The sequence below is a fragment of the Rhinolophus ferrumequinum genome, chromosome 14 (assembly GCF_004115265.2).
Source record: "Rhinolophus ferrumequinum isolate MPI-CBG mRhiFer1 chromosome 14, mRhiFer1_v1.p, whole genome shotgun sequence".
Taxonomy (NCBI): domain Eukaryota; kingdom Metazoa; phylum Chordata; class Mammalia; order Chiroptera; family Rhinolophidae; genus Rhinolophus; species Rhinolophus ferrumequinum.
The window spans coordinates 60,594,096-60,614,848 of NC_046297.1; the positions used below are offsets into that span (position 1 = coordinate 60,594,096).

Below are 20,753 nucleotides of genomic sequence, written 5' to 3' on the forward strand. Positions count from 1 at the left end.
CTTGGAGCGGGTGCGAGGGGTGGCAGGTAGCCCTGGATGCTGGGTGCTGTCCAGGAGTGCCGGGAGCTCTACTCCTTCTCGGTGTTGTGGCCTGCTTGCCTCTGACACCAAGAACAGTTAAAGTGCCAGCCTCCCCTCCACGACTCAGGGACAGGGCAGCATGAGCCGGTCAAGGCACATGGGCAAGATCTGGAAACGCCTGGAAGATGTCAAAAGCCAGTGGGTCCGGCCGGCCAGGACTGACTTCAGTGACAATGAGAGTGCCCGGCTGGCCACAGACGCTCTGTTGGATGGGGGGCCTGAAGCCTACTGGCAGACACTCAGCCAGGAGGGAGAGGTGGACTTCTTGTCCTCGGTAGAAGCCCAATACATCCAGGCCCAGGCCAAGGAGCCGCCCTGTGCTCCGGACAACCCAGGAGGGGCCGAGGCAGGAACCAAAGGACTCGACTCCTGCTCCCTGCAATCAGGTACCTACTTCCCCGTGGCCTCAGAGGGTAGCGAGCCCACCCTGCTGCACACCTGGGCCTCGGCTGAGAAGCCCTACCTGAAGGAAAAGTCCAGTGCCACCGTGTACTTCCAGACGGACAAGCACAACAACATAAGAGACCTTATTCGCCGCTGCATCTCCCGGACCAGCCAGGTAGTGATGGCGGAGCCTGTGTCTCCTGCGCCATGGGTGGGAGGAATGGGGGCTGGTAGAGGAGGAAGAGTGGGGTACGTCCTGCTCTGAGGGACAGAGTCCAGATGACTGGGGCTTAAGGTGGAGTCAGGGATGTTACTCTCTGCCTTGCCCTGGGTCACTGGCTTCCTGATTCCATGTGTCGTAGTCTGGGTCCCCGCCACCACCCTCCATTCCCGGGACTCCTACAATAGCTTTCTGCCTGGCCCTCCTCTTTCATCTTGGTCCCCAACCAACCATTCTCTACACGGCTGCAGACACTTTTTCTGTACTTCAACTCTAACTTGGTCCCTTCCCTGTTGCCTGACCACCAGCTGGATTCAGGTGCTGCACAGTCACTCGCACAGACTGGTCTAAGCAGAGTGTGCAGGTCACTCAGGATTGAGTGGCAGGAGGTGGGAAAGGCACTGGACAGGCTGTGGGCCAGGCAAAGGCGTGTGCTCTTCCCCTGGGGCAGCTGGGAGCCACGGAAGGCTCTCAGCAGAGACAGAGCCACAGCCCACTTCCATGGGTAGCCTGTGGCTGGGGATCCAGCCCCCTTGGTATCTCTGTGGGCACAGCCCAGCCCTGAGGCCTCGTGTGTGCGTGCACACACGTGAGAGATGTCACAAACTCTGCCTGCAAAAGCCTGACGGGCAACAAAATGGGTGAAACTCATGAGGGCCTGGGACAAGTTTGTGGTGGGGATTTGGGCAAAGGAGACCCACTCAAAGGGCTGGCCACAACTCAGCACCAGCAGAGCCAGGTCTTCCTACCTGCTCGGAGGAGCGGGCGAGTCTTACTTTTAGGTGAAATCTTCTGAGGTGTAAGTGTTGTGCTAAATTCGTAACACGCTGTATTGGTGACAGAAAAGACATCAGCAGGCCTGAGGGCCACACAGGCAAGAGAAGAAGCCTTGCTGAGAAATAAGGGAAGAAGAGGGACTCCGCCAGGAGATCATGTTTCACAAGCCCTAACCTGGCTTCTTTCCAGGGAGTGTCACTCACCCTTTGAGCCGCAGCTGCAAGTGAGAATTTCCCGGATACCATGGGCCCCCAGCCCTCAGGAGCACAATGAATTAAATGCACAGAGATCCTAGAGCTACACACTTAGAAACAGGCCCTTGGAGCTGGGAGGGACTTTGTTCAGCGTGGAAGCTGAGACCGGGGAGGCTAAGGGACTTGCCTCAGCTGTGCAGCCAGCCCCAGGCAGGGCCCACGCTCCTGCTTTCCTGCCTGGGCCCATCTGTCAGCTCCTATTGCCACCCTGTCACAGAAACGTGAAGTACCGCTCGAAGCAGCCCAGCGACATGAAAAGCAGGCATGCCACCAGCTCCACTCCACCCGTTCTTACCTTCTAGTTAATTTTCCAGAACTCGGCTCCCTTTCTCCCGCCCCTTCCACACACAGCCTCGCCACTCACGCTGGCTTTTCTGGAGCCATAAGATGTCATGCAGTATTGAACTTGGGAGGGGATTCAGTCAAGAGACTGGGACCCCATGAAAAAAAGGAGCTTACATATCAGCTTGGGCTTTTTGAGTTCTTTTAAATGTAACCAAATTTGAAAATTATAGTGGGGAGGGAGAGAGAGAGAGAGAGAGAGAGAGAGAGAGAGAGAGATAGAGAGAGAAATCTCTACAGATGACAAAGTTCTTGCCTCGTCCCTCTGTATCTTCGGGAGGGTGGAGTAGGCCCCCATAGACCTGTGCTGAATAGTCATTTTGTGCACCTGGGGTAAGAGCAGCAGTTGACAGCAGGCAGCTACTGATAGCCTGTGACTCCAGGACGTTGTGACAATTCCTGACTAAATGCCAGTTATGGTGCCTGAAATTCTGTCAATCAAGCAAGGATGGCAGAGCAGAGCAAGAGGCCTCCTTCCTTTTGGGGAGCTCCCTGCTAGAGAGCAGAGGGAAGGGAAGGGGAGGGGAGGGGAGGGGAAGAATGGAAGGGAGAGGAGAGGAGAGCAGAAGAGGGGAGGAGAGGAGAGAGGGCAGGAGAGGAAAGGTGAAGGGAGGAGAGGAGACGAGAAAGGAGGGGAGGGGAGGCGAACACTGGTGGGTGGCAGCCCTGGGCTTGAGCAACCCTCTGTGCCTGGAAGTCTAGGGAGGGTGACTAAGGCAGGCTTCATGGAAGAGGTGAGTCTCATAGGCTGAGTAAGAATTTGCCAGACAGAGAGATGAGGGAAAGACTTCCTGGCCCAGGCAGTGTCAGACACAGAGCTCAGGAGGTGTGAGAGGGCTCGGGGTGTCCTAGAGGTGGGGAGACACGGTCATCCCTCTGGTGAGACAGACCTTCTTGATGTGGAGTGAGGGTGGGGAGAAGGATCGGAGCCTAGGAGCCGCTGTGCCTTATACTTTGGGCCAAACAAAGAGTGAGCAACGGTTCTCTGTTCTTAAACGTGCCTGGGATTTGTTTGAACCAGGTGCAGTAAGCCACACAGCCATGGCAATGACTGTCACGAAGAAAGAAGTTTTTACTCACATTCCTAGAAGCAGAAGGCACAGCATGCCAGGCAGGGCCACACAGGAAGCACCAAGTTGGTCTGGAGGCAGAAAGGGCAAGCGAAAAGCATGGACACAAGCCTTCACTGTGATTTTGCAGGAAGACAGAGCAGGGCAGGCTGAACAGTTTAGGACTGGCTAGTTTGAGTCATTTTGGCAGGCTCTGGGCTATGGCTGGTCCCCAGTTGTCCAGGACCTGGCCCTGGGTGATTTAGGGCAGGGGGACTATTGGCTTGGTGTGTGAGTTAGATGACGAAGGTGGTTGCTTGGTTTGCATATCAAAGGTGTGCTCATAGGGAAGGTGTTTGCTATCTCTAGGAACGGTTAGCTCTGGGATGTCAAAGCATCATAAAATACGGACAACCAAAGTGTGGTTAACACATCAACCAAGTATGGCTCAGGATACTGTGGCCCTTTCAGGGGGTCTGTGAGGTCCTGCCCTTGTTAACCACTCATCTGTGTGAGGCCAGATTATCTTCATACCCTTCCACCCAAACAACATAGCCCAACCGATTGCTGCAGAAGCAGACGTGAAAAGCCAGCTGCCTTCTGCTAAGCCAGATACCTCGGAGATTTGCAAACTGTAAAACGATGTCACTCTGCTCACTACATTCTGTTATTATTGTTGTTTTGGAAAATATAGCAACTTTTCATGAAAACCATTATTTAGGTTAACAGGTAGTAGGCTTAATATTGTTTTGAGTAACAGTATTAGTTATTTTAAAATAACTAATAAACATTTAAAGATTTCCTCAATTTCCGTTTCTCATATGATACATATGAATCGCCACAATCCACAGAGACTGAAGCTCTCTGGAATCCTCAGTAATTTTTAAGAATGTAAAGGGGTCCTAAGACCAGAAAGTTGGAGAACTTTAGCAGGCAAGCCCCATCTCCTCACTGGACTCCCTCTACCTCTGCCCCTTTCTTTCTCTCGACAAATAACACAGATTCCTTGAAAAAGAAAAAAAAATCTAACCAGCTCTCTGGGAGTCGGGGTGGGTGGAGAGGGGCTAACAGAGGAGCCAGAAGGAAGAAGCTCCCCGCTTACTCCCCCCACCCCAGGTGCCAACTTCCAACTTTTAGGCTGAGCCCCCACCTTGGGAGGGGCTGTTCCCCATCCCCACCACAGGCCACTGGCTCATTGCGAGGAAAGTGGGCAGGGGGACAAGGGAGGAGGGTCTAGGATCAGGACAGGGACAGAGTGAAGCCACCTGAGCAGAAACTGCACAATCCCCTGCAAGGAGCTGATGAGCAGGTCCTCCTCCCCACACCTGAGACCCAGGATTCCAGGGCTTTCATCCAGGGTCCCAGGTCAGGACAAAGGTCATACCTCTGACAAGGGCCTCTGAAGAAAGGACCAGACCTGGGAGAGGAATCCAGTTCCCCAGGCACGTGGGGTCCCTGCCAGGGCACAGGGCACTCCTAACCAGTATGGGAGCCCAAGGTCCGCCAGGGTGGGGCAGCCCCCGAGGACCAGCGAGGGTCCATAGGCTCACACCATCCTCCTAGGTCTGTGACAGGCTTTCAGTGGAGTTTCTTAGAGGAAGTTGCTCTCTGCTCTGGGTGTCCTGGCTGTGGCTGAGTACTGGCATATTATCACTACTCCAGATTGGGCTGTGGGGGCAGGGAGTAGCCGGGGAGCACCTGGCACAGCCAGGCACAACACACCCAGATGGGGGGCCTGTGATTGACGTGGGTGGTCCCCGGTGGTCTAGCCCACAGCTGCCTTTTCGAGGGCTGTTGACCACATTGCTCTGTGGTGAGCAGAGCGGTGCTGGTGGAGGGTCCGCCTGGGCCTCCTTCCTTTTCTCTGTCCACATTCTCTGTGAGCTCTGCTCTGGGGTCCCCCAACCCGCCCAAGGCTTGACTTTCCTTCCCTGGCCCACCCCTGACCCACACGCTGAGGACGCGCTTTGTCCCTCAGGCTGGATCCAGTGAAAACAGATAGATGGACATTGGAGTCCTTTTCCTAGGCCTGAAGTAGAATGAAGGGGGTGGGGGGCATGGCTCTGCCTTGTGGCTTGGGGCATCTTCCCTGGGTTCTAGCCATGAGGCTTTTGGAAAGCTATTTAACTTCTCTGTACCTCCAGCTCCTCACCTGGGGAGGCCGGGAAACAGTGTTGCGAAGGTTATAGAAGGTGAACATATGGCTGAGAGTAAGTGCTTCGCAGATCGTTGCTGCTATAATTGCACTCATATGTCCAAAGCAAGCTCAAAAACGAGCATCAGTGCATAGGGGAAGAGAAAGAGTAGAAATAGAAGCACAGAGCGGGTGATGGGGGTACTAAGTGCCCCCCAAGAACTGTCCCCAACATGGTTGGTGGCCCACCAGGACCCAAATCCCATTCCTCTCTCACCCCCTGCCCTTCCTGAAGCAGGAGGATTTCCAGCCATTAAGGACTCACATCCGCCTGGCAGGTAGGGATTCTCGGCCAGGACTTGAGGTTCCCACAGGATTGCCCCTGGATGGGGCTCTTCTGTCTCGCTGAAGCTCCAAATTCCCAGAGCCAATCTGCCAGGCTATGCTTCCAGGCCAACTTCCTTCTTGAGCAAGCTGTCACGGAAAACCCCAAGATATCTCAGCCAACCCCACTCTCTGTGCTGGTCCATCTGATTGGCGTTAACAAGAACCCCACTCTTTTGTTTTTATGCCCATAGCGGTGTGGGCACTCATTGTAATCCTCTTCCGTGACCTGGATTAAAACAACATTCTTGCACAGTGTTATCCTAATATTATCCACACTTGCTTATGAGCAACGCATATAAAACTCATAGTCGTATTTTAACTACACACTAGAGTAACAACCTTTACTCTTGCACATGCTTACGTTTATATTATCTGGGTTTACAGTTAGGCCCACCTTGCACAATAGCTAATGCTCTATTATTGTGCAGCGTTTTATAGGTAAAGAAACTGGGGCTCAGAGAGGGTAAGTGATTTGTGCAAAGGCACTCAGCTATTTTCCAGTAGCACCAAGACTGGAGCCAAATTCCCTAACTCCCAGGAGACCTGGATTACCTGCTATCTCTCTGTGTTCATTTCAAAGAAACACTGTAACAAATCATCACACCTTTGGTGATTTAAATCAACAGAAATCTATTCTTTCACGGTTCTGGGGACCAGAAACCCAAAATTAAGATGTCACCTGGGCCATGCTCCTCTCTGAAGTCACTAGAGGAGGATCATTCCTTCCTTTCCCAGCTTCCGGTGACTCTAAGCCTTTCTTGGCTTGTGGCTGCATAACTCCAGTCTCTGCTTCCACTTTCACACTGCCTTTTCCTCTCTCTCTCTGTCCTCTGGGTATCTTTCATAAAGACACTTGTCATTGGATTTAGGGATAATCCAGGATAATCTCATCTTGAGAGTCTTAATTACATCTGCAAAAGTCCTTTTTCCAAATGAGGTCACATACATAGCTTCTGGTGGTTAGGACGAGGGCATATCTTTTAGGATATCATCATTCAAACTTCTACACTCTGTAAGGTAGCACACCCAATCAGGAGACTGAAGAAGTTACTGCTCTTGAAGCAATCCAGCTGGGAGACAATCCCAGCAGGAGGCAAAAATAGAACCAGACCTAATTAGCCTGTATTTGCAAGCATCCCTTAAATCTGGACATTGGGTTATTTGCAAACCGGCCCTCCTTCTCTGTCAGTTGGTCATCTGCTCACCAGACTTGTGTCAGGGAAAGGACTCACTGGAAAGCAACTGGGAGGATTTACTGACCTCCTGGGGAGAGAGAATTGTCTCTTTTGTCAATACCTTAGATGAGGAGGCATTTATTTTTCAGCAGAAAAATAAGGACCTCAGTGTTATTGGTGCTATAAGCTTAAATGTGGAGATTTAATCATGTGATAACAGGACATGGTTCTAAAGGATCACGGATCTCAGGATTAGAACATCTTTTGTGACTGCTAGCTCAGAGTGAATAATTTATCAGCACTTCCTTCCCTTGTCCAGACACCCATATCAACTGAGAAGAAAGTCAACTCCAAGTGGGTACCAGCTATCTCCTTCGCCTGTCTCTGTGCCCATACTGTTGGGGAAAAAAAAAAAAAAGGCCACAGATCCCCATGAAAACATGTCTGCTAGCTTGGGCTTTGTGCCTATCTGTCTGCACACTCACTGCTTTCCCTCACTGGCAGTCATAGTGGACTGTCGTGCAGGGTGTCATGCGGGGTCTCTGGTCCCACTCCCCACACAAGAACTCAGGACATGGTGAGGCCAAAAAGGGACACCCAAGGAGCTATAGGTAGGGGAGTCACACCACTATACTGTCACTGGCAGCTGGGTTGGAGACACAGGAACCAGGAGCCACACAATTCTCAACCCTCACTGTGCCGCTTGCAGGCTCAGCCACCATCTTCTTGCTAGCTCCCCTTTTTTTGCTAGCCTGGCCACGGCAGTTATATTAGTGCCCAATGGCTCACTGGTTACAGCTGACGGCCAACTAGCCACAGCTGCTGGCCATTTGATCACAGTTGATGGCCATTTACTACCTAAGCCAGCACCTTTCTATGTGAGGCCGAGAGCCTGGAAACTGCTTTTTGGGGCTCTGTCCCCACACTCTACCCCTACAGGGTCTCGCCTCACAATCTACGCGACAAACGTCTTCCGGGAGAGGCCCTGTGCGAGGACCCTGGAGGTGAATACTATTTCCTGGACACAATCAAGCTCTCTGGTTACAGCCAGGGCACCACCAGTACTTCTGGGCACAGCCAGACTTCCTGGACTTCTTAGGATACCACCAGTCTCCCCGGGCACAGCCAGGGCTCTCAGGGCACTGCCACTCTCTCTGGGCACAGCCAGACCTCCTGGACTCAGCCACGGCTCTCAGGCCACTGCCACTCTCTCTGGGCACAGCCAGACCTCCTGGACTCAGCCAGGGCTCTCAGGGCACTGCCACTCTCTCTGGACACAGCCAGACCTCCTGGACTCAGCCACGGCTCTCAGGCCACTGCCACTCTCTCTGGGCACAGCCAGACCTCCTGGACTCAGCCAGGGCTCTCAGGGCACTGCCACTCTCTCTGGACACAGCCAGACTTCCTGGACTCAGCCAGGGCTCTCAGGGCACTGCCACTCTCTCTGGGCACAGCCAGACTTCCTGGACTCAGCCAGGGCTCTCAGGGCATTGCCACTCTCTCTGGGCTCTCAGGGTACCGTGCTGGAACAACAGTGGCTCACAGTCAAGGTGCTTACATATTCTCAATGGTGGCCGGTCAAGACACAAAAGCAAACATCCGCCAGTTCCACTACATGGTGGGATGTTCCCAAACAGTCAAGCTGTCCATTAAATTAGGGATGGAAGGCAATTCCCCATAGTCCATAGTCATTCGCCAGGGCTGTCCTGGGGGTGAGGGATGACTTTGACCTCACCCTCAGCTCCCACGGAGGACTCAGCAAGCGTTTCCTCCTGGGACTACAAGTCCTGCATCCGGGCTGCCTCAGCAAGCACTTCCCAGCTCACAGGGCCGCAAGGACCCTCGCTTTCTCCGGCCTCTGCTGGTTGGGGAACCGTCCACGTCTTCCCACCCCTCCACAGGGGTCCAGCTCTCAGGCAGCTGCTCCTCCTGGTCTTCCTGAGACTGAGTGTTCATAGGCACAAACTGCTCCATGCCTTTCGGAGAGCTTTGGCCGGCACCGTATCCTGCTCACAGAGCCATTTGTCGCGCAGGGTGTCAGGCGGGGTCTCTGGACCCACTCCCCGCACAAGAACTCAGGACATGGTGAGGCCAAAAAGGAACACCCACGGAGCCATAGGTAGGGGAGTCACACCACTATACTGTCACTGGCAGCTGGGTTGGAGACACAGGAAGCAGGAGCCACACAATTCTCACCCCTCACTGCTCCACTTGCAGGCTCAGCCACCATTTTCTTGCTAGCTCCCCTTTTTTTGCTAGCCTAGCCATGGCAGTTATATTAGTGCCCAATGGCTCACTGGTTACAGCTGACAGCCAACTAGCCACAGCTGATGGCCATTTGATCACAGTTGATGGCCATTTACTACCTGAGCCAGCACCTTTCTATGTGAGGCCGAGAGCCTGGAAACTGCTTTTTGGGGCTCTGTCCCCACACTCCACTCCTACAGGGTCTCGCCTCACAATCTACGCGACAAGCGTCTTCCGCGAGGGGCCCTGTGCGAGGACCCTGGAGGTGAATGCTATTTCCTGGACACAATCAAGCTCTCTGGTCACAGCCAGGGTTTCTCAGGGCACCACCAGTACTTCTGGGCACAGCCAGACTTCCTGGACTTCTTAGGGTACCACCAGTCTCCCGGGCACTGCCACTCTCTCTGGGCACAGCCAGACTTCCTGGACTCAGCCAGGGCTCTCAGGGCACTGCCACTCTCTCTGGACACAGCCAGACTTCCTGGGCTCAGCCAGGGCTCTCAGAGCACTGCCACTCTCTCTGGGCACAGCCAGACCTCCTGGACTCAGCCAGGGTTCTCAGGGCATTGCCACTCTCTCTGGGCTCTCAGGGTACCGTGCTGGAACAACAGTGGCTCACAGTCAAGGTGCTTACATATTCTCGATGGTGGCCGGTCAAGACACAAAAGCAAACATCTGCCAGTTCCACTACATGGTGGATGTTCCCAAACAGTCAAGCTGTCCATTAAATTAGGGATGGAAGGCAATTCCCCATAGTCCATAGTCATTTGCCAGGGCTGTCCTGGGGGTGACGGATGACCTTGACCTCACCCTCAGCTCCCACGGAGGACTCAGCAAGCCTTTCCTCCTGGGACTACAAGTCTTGCATCCGGGCTGCCTCAGCAAGCACTTCCCAGCTCACAGGGCCGCAAGGACCTTCGCTTTCTCCGGCCTCTGCTGGTTGGGGAACCGTCCATGTCTTCCCACCCCTCCACGGGGTCCAGCTCTCAGGCAGCTGCTCCTCCTGGTCTTCCTGAGACTGAGTGTTCATATGCACAAACTGCTCCACCGTCCTTCGTCCTTTGGAGAGCCTTGGCCGACACCATACCCTGCTCGCTGCGCCATTTGTCATGCAGGGTGTCATGCGGGGTCTTTGCTCCCGCTCCCCGCACAAGAACTCAGGACATGGTGAGGCCAAAAAGGAACACCCACGGAGCCATAGGTAGGGGAGTCACACCACTATACTGTCACTGGCAGCTGGGTTGGAGACACAGGAACCAGGAGCCACACAATTCTCAACCCTCACTGTGCCGCTTGCAGGCTCAGCCACCATCTCCTTGCTAGCCCCCATTTTCTGCTAGCCTAGCCACGGCTGTTATATTCATGGCTAATGGCTCACTGGTTACAGCTGACGGCCAACTAGCCACAGCTGATGGCCATTTGATCACAGTCGATGGCCATTTACTACCTGAGCCAGCACCTTTCTATGTGAGGCCGAGAGCCTGGAAACTGCGTTTTGGGGCTCTGTCCCCACATGGACATACTACCATTTTGTGCTGTTTTCTTTTTTCATTTAATCCGTTAAATTTAAATACATATTTGCTGAGCACATATTATATTGCAAGTTTTACTATAACATTTCACCGGATCTTATAGTTTCTATATAACCATTATAACTATCATAATACTCTACTTGTCAGTATACTACAATTTGAGTATTAAGAAGGACTCTTCAGTGGGTGACAAAAAAGTCTAATTCTGCTCTGCTTCTGCTGTGTGGGAGTTTCCCCTACACCACCAAGCAATTCTCGAACACCAGCTGCGTATTCTACAACTGAACTCACACCAATGAAAGCCCAGGTTGACACCTGTGTTTCTGACCAACCAGCTATAGATTGAAGAGTCTAACCCTCTCCTTAGGTTCGATTAACTTGCTAGAATAGCTCATAGAACTCAGAGAAATGTTTTACTTACGGGGATCATCTGTTTATTATAAAAGGATTGTCAGGCAGGGACTCTGGTCCCGCTCCCCGCACAAGAACGCAGACCAAAAAGGAACACCCACGGAGCCATAGGTAGGGGAGTCATACCACTACAGTCTCCCTGGCGGCTGGTTTGGTGACACAGGAAGCAGGCTCCACACAATGCACAATCCACCGTCTACTTCTCTGCCAACCAACCCACCAACCAACCCCCTAGCATAGCCACGGCAGTTATATTAGTGGCTACTGGCTAACTGGTTACAGCTGACGGCCAACTAGTCACAGCTGATGGCCATCTACTACCCGAGCCAGCACCTTTCCACGTGAGGCCGAGAGCCCGGAAACTGCTCTCCTGGCTCTGTCTCCACAAGGATACAACTCAGGAAGAGCCAGATGTAAAAGATTCACAGAGCAAGGTATGAGGAAAGGGCTCTGAGCTTCCACGCCCTCCCTGAGTACACCACTCTCTCCAAGTCTTTGCTTGTTCACCCATGTGGAAGCTCTCCAAACCCATCCTTTTGGGTTTTTATGGAGGCTTCATTACGTCAGTATGGTTGATTACAGCATGGACCATTGGTGATTGATCCACCCTCCAGCCCCTTTCCCTTCCCCAGGGGCCAGGGGACTGAAAGTTCTAAGCCTCTAATCACAGGGTTGGTTCTCTTGGCAACCAGCCCCCATCCTTAGGTTTGGTCCAAAAGCAATCTCATTAACATAACAAAAGACACTTTTATTGCTCTCATCACCTAGAAAATTCCAAGGGTTTTCAGAGTTTGGTGCCAGAAACAGGAGAAAGACCAAATATACATTTTTTTTATTATAAATTACAATATCACAAAAAGTAACCCCAAATAAGTTTAAGAAAAGGAACATGCATTGACACCCCCAATGGAAGAGTCAATAGTAGGATTGGACTCAGGCACGACTGAAACCAGATGTTCAAATGATGATGCTGGCAACGTGTCTCCGCCTCTTGGCCCTGCTTCCCCCCAAGGTTGGTGTCATTTTCAGGCAGGCTGTCCCCACGTGGTGGCAAGATGGTTACCAGCAGCTATAGTTTATAATCTACTAGCTAAGCAACCCCAGCGGAAAGAATGCCTCCTTCCCCCAAGAGTCCTAGCAGAAGTCCTGGGCTGACTCTCATTAGCATACTTTAGGTCATGTGCCCACCCTTGGGCCAATCTCCGTGGCCAGTGAGGGATACAGTGTTCTCATTGGTCTGGCGCTGGGGATGTGTCCTCCCCACATCCAATCCAAGGTATGGCAGTAGCCCCACCTAGACCATGTGGGGTCTCTACAGGGATTCTGTTAGAGGCAAGGATTCCACGGCTTAAAAGCATTTGAAAACCCGCAGCCACGGAGAGCCTTGGAGCTCCAGAAGGCTGAGACTCCTTGACATTAAATCTGTCCCTTTCCTCTGAACCTGCCCAGCCACCCCCTCTTCTCCTCTTCCCCTCTCTGCTCTCCTTTTTTTTTTTTTTTTTTGCTTTTCTCTCCTTCCTCCTCTGCGTTCTCCACTCCAACACTGGGCCAGAGGATTTGTGGGAGGGCTGGAGAGGAGGAGTCAGGACAGAGGCAGGGGCCTGCCCGCTGGCTCTTCCTTTCCCTCCTTGAATCCGGCCCTGGCAGACCCTCCGCCGCCCCCGCCTTCCCCTCTAACACAGCACCAATGGGACCAGCTCTCCCAGACCCACTGGGACTTAGGACAGTCGGCTGAAACCAGTTAGCACCTGACCCTGACTCTACTATTTGACCTCTCTGCTCTGGCCCAGGTGCTGGCCATCCTGATGGATGAGTTCACAGACGTGGAGATTTTCTGTGACATCCTAGAGGCGGCCAACAAGCGTGGAGTGTTCGTCTGTGTGCTCCTGGACCAGGGAGGTGTGAAGCTCTTCCAGGAGATGTGCGACAAAGTCCAGATCTCTGACAAGCACCTCAAGGTAGGGCCCCCCAGGGAGAGTCCCAAGGGTATTCTGTGTTAAGACAAGATAGGCTGTGCGTGGTAGCCAGTGCCCCCATCTCAATGGCTCTACATAATGAAGGTGTCCATCTTGTGAGCCTTCGCTGTCCAGTGGCGGTCAGACCGCCACCCCCATCTTATAGCTATGCCACAAGGAATGCATAGTCTCCGAGAGAGCAGTGAGCAGGGAAACAGGGCCCAGAGGATTTCGCAGGATGTTTTTAGGACCTGACCTGGAAGAGATTTTCATCACTTCTGCTCATCGCCCTTGGGAAGTGTAAAGGGCCTGTGGCTAACTGGCGAGCAACAGGCTGCTGCATCCGCCTTTCCTCCTCCCAGAGGAGCAAACCCTGTGGACGTGCTTCACCGGGCAGGACCACATCCAGAACCAGTTTGATACGTATTTAGGACTCCACAACCCCAACAGGAAGCTGATCCTCTTAGACGTGACCAAACAACCTACTTTCTTCTTCTGGCAAGGAGAAAAGAAACCCAGAGATAAGGGTTCATTTAGTCATGGCAAATGTTGGGCAGCTAATTCAAATGTCAAATGTCAAAGGTCAAATGTCAAAGTATCCATAGCTTTCCTGAGCAGGCCCAGTTGAACAACCGATGCATGGTCCACAGGGTTCCCTTGGTGACTCCCCTCTGGCTCAGGCAGGCCAGCCTCCAGGAGGTCCACCCTCCTCCCTTCCTCCTTCCTTTCCCCTCCACACTGACCAGCATGCAGTGGAGTGCAGGCACCTCCTGGTGCCACGGGTCTCAGGTCCTGTGATTACTGGGTCTGCCTGCCATTACCTAGATCACACTTCCTCGACATGAGGCCATCGAGGCAGGTCCAGGCAGTCAGCACAGGCTTTGCCGTCATGGCTCACACCGGCGACACTGACCATCCTGTGCTCACCAAAAGGCAGTGGGATGTGCCCCTCCCGCCTTCTCAGAGCTTACGGAGAGGCTGAGAGGAGCTGTTGGAGGCTTTGCACATCCTCTTCCCAAAGCCGGCCCAGCAACTGGCAGGTGTTCTCAGGGTCCCAGCAGTATTCTGCCTTCGCCTGAGACCCCCATGCTTCACCTGCCCTTTCATTTCTCTAGCCTTCCAAGGGATCCAGCTTGAGGGCTGGGGCAGCAGGCGCTGCTGGGGAGGAAAAGGACAAACAGGGCCACCATCTGGGTTGTGGAAACACCTTTTTGTAGACAGGACAATTGAGGGTCCATTGAGGTCACCACAGAGCTGCCCCCTCCGGCTGTACTGAGCCTTCCTTCTGACCAACATGAGGTCAGGGACTTATGTCACTAAAGCCACTTACCAGGCAAGGCTGGGCCTGCCAGTCCTCTATGGTCTGTGGGAACCTAGACTGAAGGCTCTATGGGCATCGGGCCCTCGTCTGTCTTCTATTTCCTGCTTTTATAAATTCTACCATCTCCCCTTCCCCCCTTTTCTCCCATTACTCAAATAATGTCAGGACGATGAAGACAATTTAGAAAATTCAGCCAAGGAAAAAATAAAACTGGCCCATAATCCCAACAACTCCTATTAAAGTATTGATGAACATCCTTCCAGGATTTTTCCTAAGCAAACACGTATCTATAAATACATAATACGTGCATGACACCTTCACTTCCATCTCTACAGAACATTTCCATCCGGAGTGTGGAAGCAGAGGTGTACTGTGCCAAATCCGGCAGGAAGTTCGCCGGCCAAATCCAGGAGAAGTTCATCATCTCGGACTGGAGATACGTCCTGTCTGGATCGTACAGGTGAGCACTGGGTTTCACCTGTCGCAGGTTCATAGAGGCCAAGGCTGAGTGGCTCGGGCATACCCCGCCCACCACACACACCAGCAGCTCCCAGGACACTGCTCCTTTGCCCAGATCTCCGGCTTCTCATACACAAGGCTGGAGGCAGGACTGGCCTGGGACAAAAGGGGACACCTGAGACCTTGCTGGGAGGACTACAGGGTAGAGAGGCACTTCCAGGTGCCTCAGTTTCCCTTGATATTGCAATAGGACGTGGAATCCTCTTTTTCCCTCCTCAGCCTTCTCAGGAGTGATTATAAAGCACGCAATTTGTTTTGGGGTGTGTATGTCTGTGTGTGTGCATGCTCCATTTTATTTTCAAAATGTTTTATTATTTTAATATAACAAATTCATTGATATATCATTCCCATGCCAAATCAGTCACCCATTTAACATGTGCATGCCATTCTTTTTTAGCATTACTTTCCTCATCTGTAGTATGGGGATTGGGTGTCTTAACACAGACACCCCTCTGTGCTAAACAGAACACAGAAATGCATTGACTATAAAAGATTGCTAAATCTGTTTATATTGCAGTTAAGAACCTTGGCTCCTCAAAAGGCATCTTAAGGAAAGTGAAAAGTCAGATTATAAACCGGGAGCAGGTTTTCATGATGCCTTGACAGGATTAGTGTCAAGAATCACAAAGAACTCCTGTGAGTCACAATAGGGCAACAGAGTGTGGGTGAGGTATGTGGGCATGCAGTCAGCCAGGTGGAAGGACGCGCGTGTGAAAACACATGAACAGATGTTTCTGCAATAGTGATCGAGAAAAGGCAAATCCAGGCTAGAATGAGTTAGCGTCTTATACCTTTTCAACCAGCAAAGAAAACAATGTCTGACAATACTAAGTGTTAGATTTACGGGGTCTTTTATACATTGCTATTGGGACAGCAAATCAGTGCAGTGACTTTGGAAAGAGTTTGGCATTTTCTCCTAAAGCTGAATATTTACCTAGTTTATAACCCAGTCATTCTACTCCTAATGTACTTCCAAGAAAAACTGGTTCACAGTACAGTAGAAGACAAATACAAGCACATTCGTAGCAGCACTGGTCATGAAAGAAAAATTGTGGAGGTAACCCCAATTCCTACCAAGGGGAGAGTAGATGAATAAACCATAATCGAGCCACCAGTGGAATATTATACAGCAGTTAAAAATGAATGAAGTACAGCAACAAGAGATAACATGGATAAATCTTAGCAATATATGAAGTGAAAAAAATCCCCAACGATTGTCATATTAAAAACAACTGAAGTGAAATATTTACTTTCCAGAATACACAAAACTTTTTTTTTTTTTTAAGTTATGGAGAAAGGAAACTATGAGAAGTATGACACAGGATTCAGGCTGATTATTTCCTCTAATTTGGGGATCAGGAAGAATGGGTTATGGAAGGGACCATATGGTTAGATGTCAGTTATTGTCAAGATGCCAGCTTTTTACTTTAGGTGGTGGCTTCACAGTGCTTATTAAAATATTTAAAATAACAAAATAAATAGCTCCATACATTCAAATGGGCCATGAATAGACAGACCCCAGAGACAGTGGGTCTGGAGCCACAAATTATGATTAAGTCAATTATATGTACTTAAGGGACAAAAACCAATAAAATGTATTTCGTACAATAGGTGGTGATAAAATGAAGCGTAAAAGGTAGAGCGCAGGATGCATGGGCCTGCGGGGTGTAGGTAGGGGGAGTCCCTGCGTGGTGCACAGGGAGGGGGTGTTCCAATTCTGCAGGGACGCACCGAGGACTGGGAGGTACGCAAGGGCCTTACGGGTGGGGGCCTGAAAAGTTGCCAGGGCGGCTTTGGACCTGTTTTGTTGAGCAAAGCATGCAGTTGTTGGCCTAATTTAGCCTGGTTCCAAACAACACAGGGCTCTTGCTATCTTAGTGTAGCCGGGAGTCCCACTGACCCTGTGTCTACTGCCTTCCCTGCCACCTGGCTGGCCCCAGGCTCAGCATCAGCTACTCGATCTGGGGCTGCATGGGTGGCTCCTGGGCGGGACATGAGGTTTAAACAAAGCCTCCTTGTTCTTCCCACGATTGCTCCATCCCATCGCGCGTGGACGCTGCCCTGCCTCACAGTGGGGAACCTGCAGGCTGGGCCCTGCTCTTTGGTGGCAAGACAGGTGGAGCGGGGGAATGGAAACTGAGACCCTCGGTGGGGACTGTCTCTGCTCATCTCGGGTGCTGTCCCTCAGCGTGACCTGTCCCCCTCTGACCATCCTGTCCCCGTTCCTCTCCATGCCTAGGTTCACATTATTAGGGGGCAGGACTCTATCCTGATGTCCTTGATGGGTCTTCTGTGCCGTCACCATTTTCAAGGCTGTTTTTTTTTGAGGGGGGGTCGGGGGTGGCGTGAAAAAGGAAGTTTTCCATCAGAAAGAGAGGGGAAGCTGGTGAAATCAGGGAATTATAAAAGGTAATACATAAGCACCTTGAGCATTTTGTTTTCACTTACAACATGTAAGTGGAGAGAAGAACAAGACCCCTGCCTGAGGGTGTTCTCTCGTGGGTATCTAGGCAAACCACACTTACACCCGGCTCCTGGGGCTCGCCCTGCATTCTCCTTTCCATCTCATAAAGAGCATAGGATTCTCCCTCCCCTCACACTCCTTCTGGGTCCACATGCCTGAAAATGGAGCTACGCCCTTTAGATTTTCACAAACAGCCCCTGCCTTCCAAGGAGCAGCCGTGTTTCTGCAGAGGGCTTCCTCAAGCCTGTTTGGTTAAAAGAGGCAGGTGTCCCCACACTTCACAGGTGGAGCCACTGAGGCCCCAGTGGCTAGGTGACTCATATGAGCACACAGTTGGGGACACTGGGACTCAGCTGGCCCTCAGCCCCTTTGTGCTTCCTCAGGGACCATCTAAGGGGCTGTCGTCTGAGCACCCGGAGGGAACCCTGACCTGAAGCCAGGGATTCAGTCTGGCAACTTCATCATTCACCTGCAGACATTTGCGGGTCTCTGAGCTTCGCTTTGCCATCTGTGAAAGCGGGACACCAGTGTCACCGTCCAGGGGTTCTGCCAGCACAGAGGGGCGGTGGTCACATTAACCCCGTCCTACCAGCCCTGCCGGTTGCTCCACGTCCCCCCAAGGAAGGTCGCAGAGGCCTGGAGCCACGGCCCCCAGTTCCCACCCCTCACTCTCTCTCCTCCTCCCCCAGCTTCACCTGGCTCTGCGGGCACGTCCACCGGAATATCCTGTCCAAGTTCACGGGCCAGGCGGTGGAGCTGTTCGACGAGGAGTTTCGCCACCTCTACACCTCCTCCAAGCCTGTGATGGGCCTGAGGTCCCCCAGGCTGGTCACACCCCTTCAGCCCCGAGCAAGCCGCAGCCCCTCACCCGGCCGCCTCAGTGGCAGTAGCTGCTCCCACAGTGACCACACGTCTGCCGACCCCTTCAGCAGCCCAACAGGAAGCAACCCCCAGAACCTGAGTCTGTCCAAGTCCTCAGGGCCCAGCAGTCCCCTAGCCCCAAACCCGCCTCTGCCTCCCAGGTTTCAGCCCTACCATGGCCTTTGGGGGGCCCTGACCCCACAGGTCCACTTCTCCCCGAGGCCCCACGACGGCCCGCCTGCTCTCTGCAGCAACCTCAACGCCTACAGGTCCACGAGGCTGCAGCTCGAGCAGCTTGGCCTGGTGCCCAGGGCAACCCACATCTGGAGGCCCTTTCTACAGGTCTCCCCCCATTTCTGAAGGGCTCCGTCTACCAGCTGCCATCTCAGGGCCAGCGCCAGGCATTTCTGGGCTCTCTGGCCCATGGTACCCACCTCAATGACTAGCAGCTTTGACCCTTCTTCCTTTTGAACTAAAGGCACTGGGACAACCTCATTGCCTGTATTTCAATGTTCCTGGGCCTGAGACCCCCACTGCCCTGGGTTCCCCTCTCTAATTTGACCTATGCAGCACATTCCAGAAGGTTCCAGGGAGCTGTGTGTGTGTGGGGGGGGGTGGAGCTAGAGGACAAAATTGTGAAAATAGAGCCCCTTTCTTCCAAAGAGCAGCCAGCACTTGAACATTCTTTGAATCTCTGTAATGTAAAAAGGGGCAGATACAGCCCATGTTTTACCTGTGGGTAAACGGAGGCACCGAAAGACAGAGCGTTGATGAAACCAAGGTAGTTCCGTTTCCCAGTGCCTAGAAGCGGTCCACTCCTCACAGATTCGGAAGAATGTGTGGGAACAGTCTGGATGTTTCTGGGAGAGGTGGGACAACTCGCCCTCTGAAAGGTGTAATACTGGGTGTCCCTGGGCCCGATGAGTTAGGGAGGAGGCCCTGGAACCTGCTGCTGTAAGTTGTGTGGGGCCAGTTGAAATCGTAGCCACCAAAGATTGGGCAAGCCAAGGCGTCTAGGGGATGGTTGGACAAGACAGCTTAACAGCTCAGGTTCTTGCTTCTAAGAGCCTTGGGCTAGCCTGGAGGTGCCTGAGTCTGGGCAGGTCCCAACGGCTTGAATTGTTGGGATCCAGCAGTCTTGAGCAACTAGGGAGGGTTCAGCATTGACCTTGCAGCCCCCGGGGGCTGCCAGCTGTGTGCAGATCCAGGTGCCTCTGTCTGGCTCGTTGCCATTGTGAAGCAGGAAGGCTGAGCAGGGGCTTCCACAAGCCCATCATTCATTCATTCTCAGATTCACAGTGTGCTCTAGGATGGAACTAGACTCTGAGGACACAGGGTGCTTTGGGAGCACAGACAGGGGCTGGACAACCCACGTGGGGAGGTCTGGACACTTCCCAGAGAAGTAACAGTTAACCAGAGACCTAAGAACAAGGGTGTGACGGCTGGGCGCAGGGATGTGAGCCAGGCTGCTCCAGCCTCAAAGAAGCAGGTGAAAAGCCCACACCCCTTCCTGTTTCCATGTCCTCCCCCTGTTACCAACTCATCTTAGCAAATGTCTTCCGGTTGCCCATTTCCGTCTCTGAAGCTTTGCCTTTGCTGTGGAGGGCTGAGTCCGCTAGTGGCCTCTGAACCTGACAGCACGCGGCAACCCAAGACACGCTCTGTAGAGGGCATCTCCCTTCAGCCCATCCCTGTTTGTATTTGTCCCGTATTCCTGGCAAAGGTGGAGGCGTCTTTGCTTCTGTTTTCTTTTAAATTGTATTCCTGTCCTCACTTGACTTTTTCCCTCCTTAGTTCCTTAAGTCCAACAACAACAAAAAACGCTTTGGTTCCTGAAGGTTTTTTAAAACCCCAGTCCCAATGCTGCTGTTTTCCCCGCTGACCGCTGGGATGAGGTTAGAATGACCCGGGTTGCAGGGCATCCTAAATTAGATCTCATAAGCTGCCAAGAAGGCTTCAGGAAGGTAAAGCTCGCTGGGGTGTCAAGAACCCCAAAGGCCCGCTCTACCTCTGCCTGTGTCCGACTCAGTCCTGGCAGCTGGAACAAACCCTCCGGCTTCCAGTTCCCCTCTGCCGTCATCTTAGGGGTTCACAAACACTGCCTCTCCTCTGCTGGGCACCTTGTCCTGTGTGATCCCAGCCTGTGGGGAAGGTAGTGTGGTTTGCTGTGGCCAATGGAAGGTGAGAGGAAGAGTTCAGGATCATTTCCAGGCAGTTGCTGTAAGAGCCAGGTGCAGTTGGCCTCGTGGGAGCCACACCTCAAGGTGGAGCCCTCCATCCAGGAGTCTGGGTTCCTGAGACTCTGGTGAGCAGGACTGCCTACTCCCACCCCACCGACCTGCAAACACCAAGTAGTGTGAGCAAGAAATAAACCTTTGTTGTTTAAGCCACTGAGATTGGGGCTGTTTTTTACTGCATCACGATCCAGCGTCTGACTGATACAACCCACTGACACGAGGCAGGGCCATTCCCTTGTGGGACCGGATTTCCAAGGGCCTCCAGCCTTGGGCTCTCGTCCCAAGAAACCATTTCCACCAGGAAGGTTTTACACACCTGCTGCGGGGGAGGCTGAAGGCCAAAGCACGTCCTTATCCAAGTTTGCAATCCTCCCAAACCCATCTTTAGTTCAGCTTGGGCTAG

General features: G+C 52.6%; 1 protein-coding gene across 1 annotated transcript; it reads left to right on the forward strand.

Annotated features, from left to right (window-relative positions):
* Positions 1-20,620, forward strand: FAM83A (family with sequence similarity 83 member A). The gene is made up of 4 exons (XM_033126435.1): positions 1-640; positions 12,784-12,951; positions 14,605-14,729; positions 17,942-20,620. Exons 1-4 carry the CDS (start codon positions 161-163, stop codon positions 18,471-18,473), a joined length of 1,305 nt encoding a protein of 434 aa, XP_032982326.1. The 5' UTR covers positions 1-160; the 3' UTR covers positions 18,474-20,620.
* Positions 20,621-20,753: the final 133 nt, after the last annotated feature.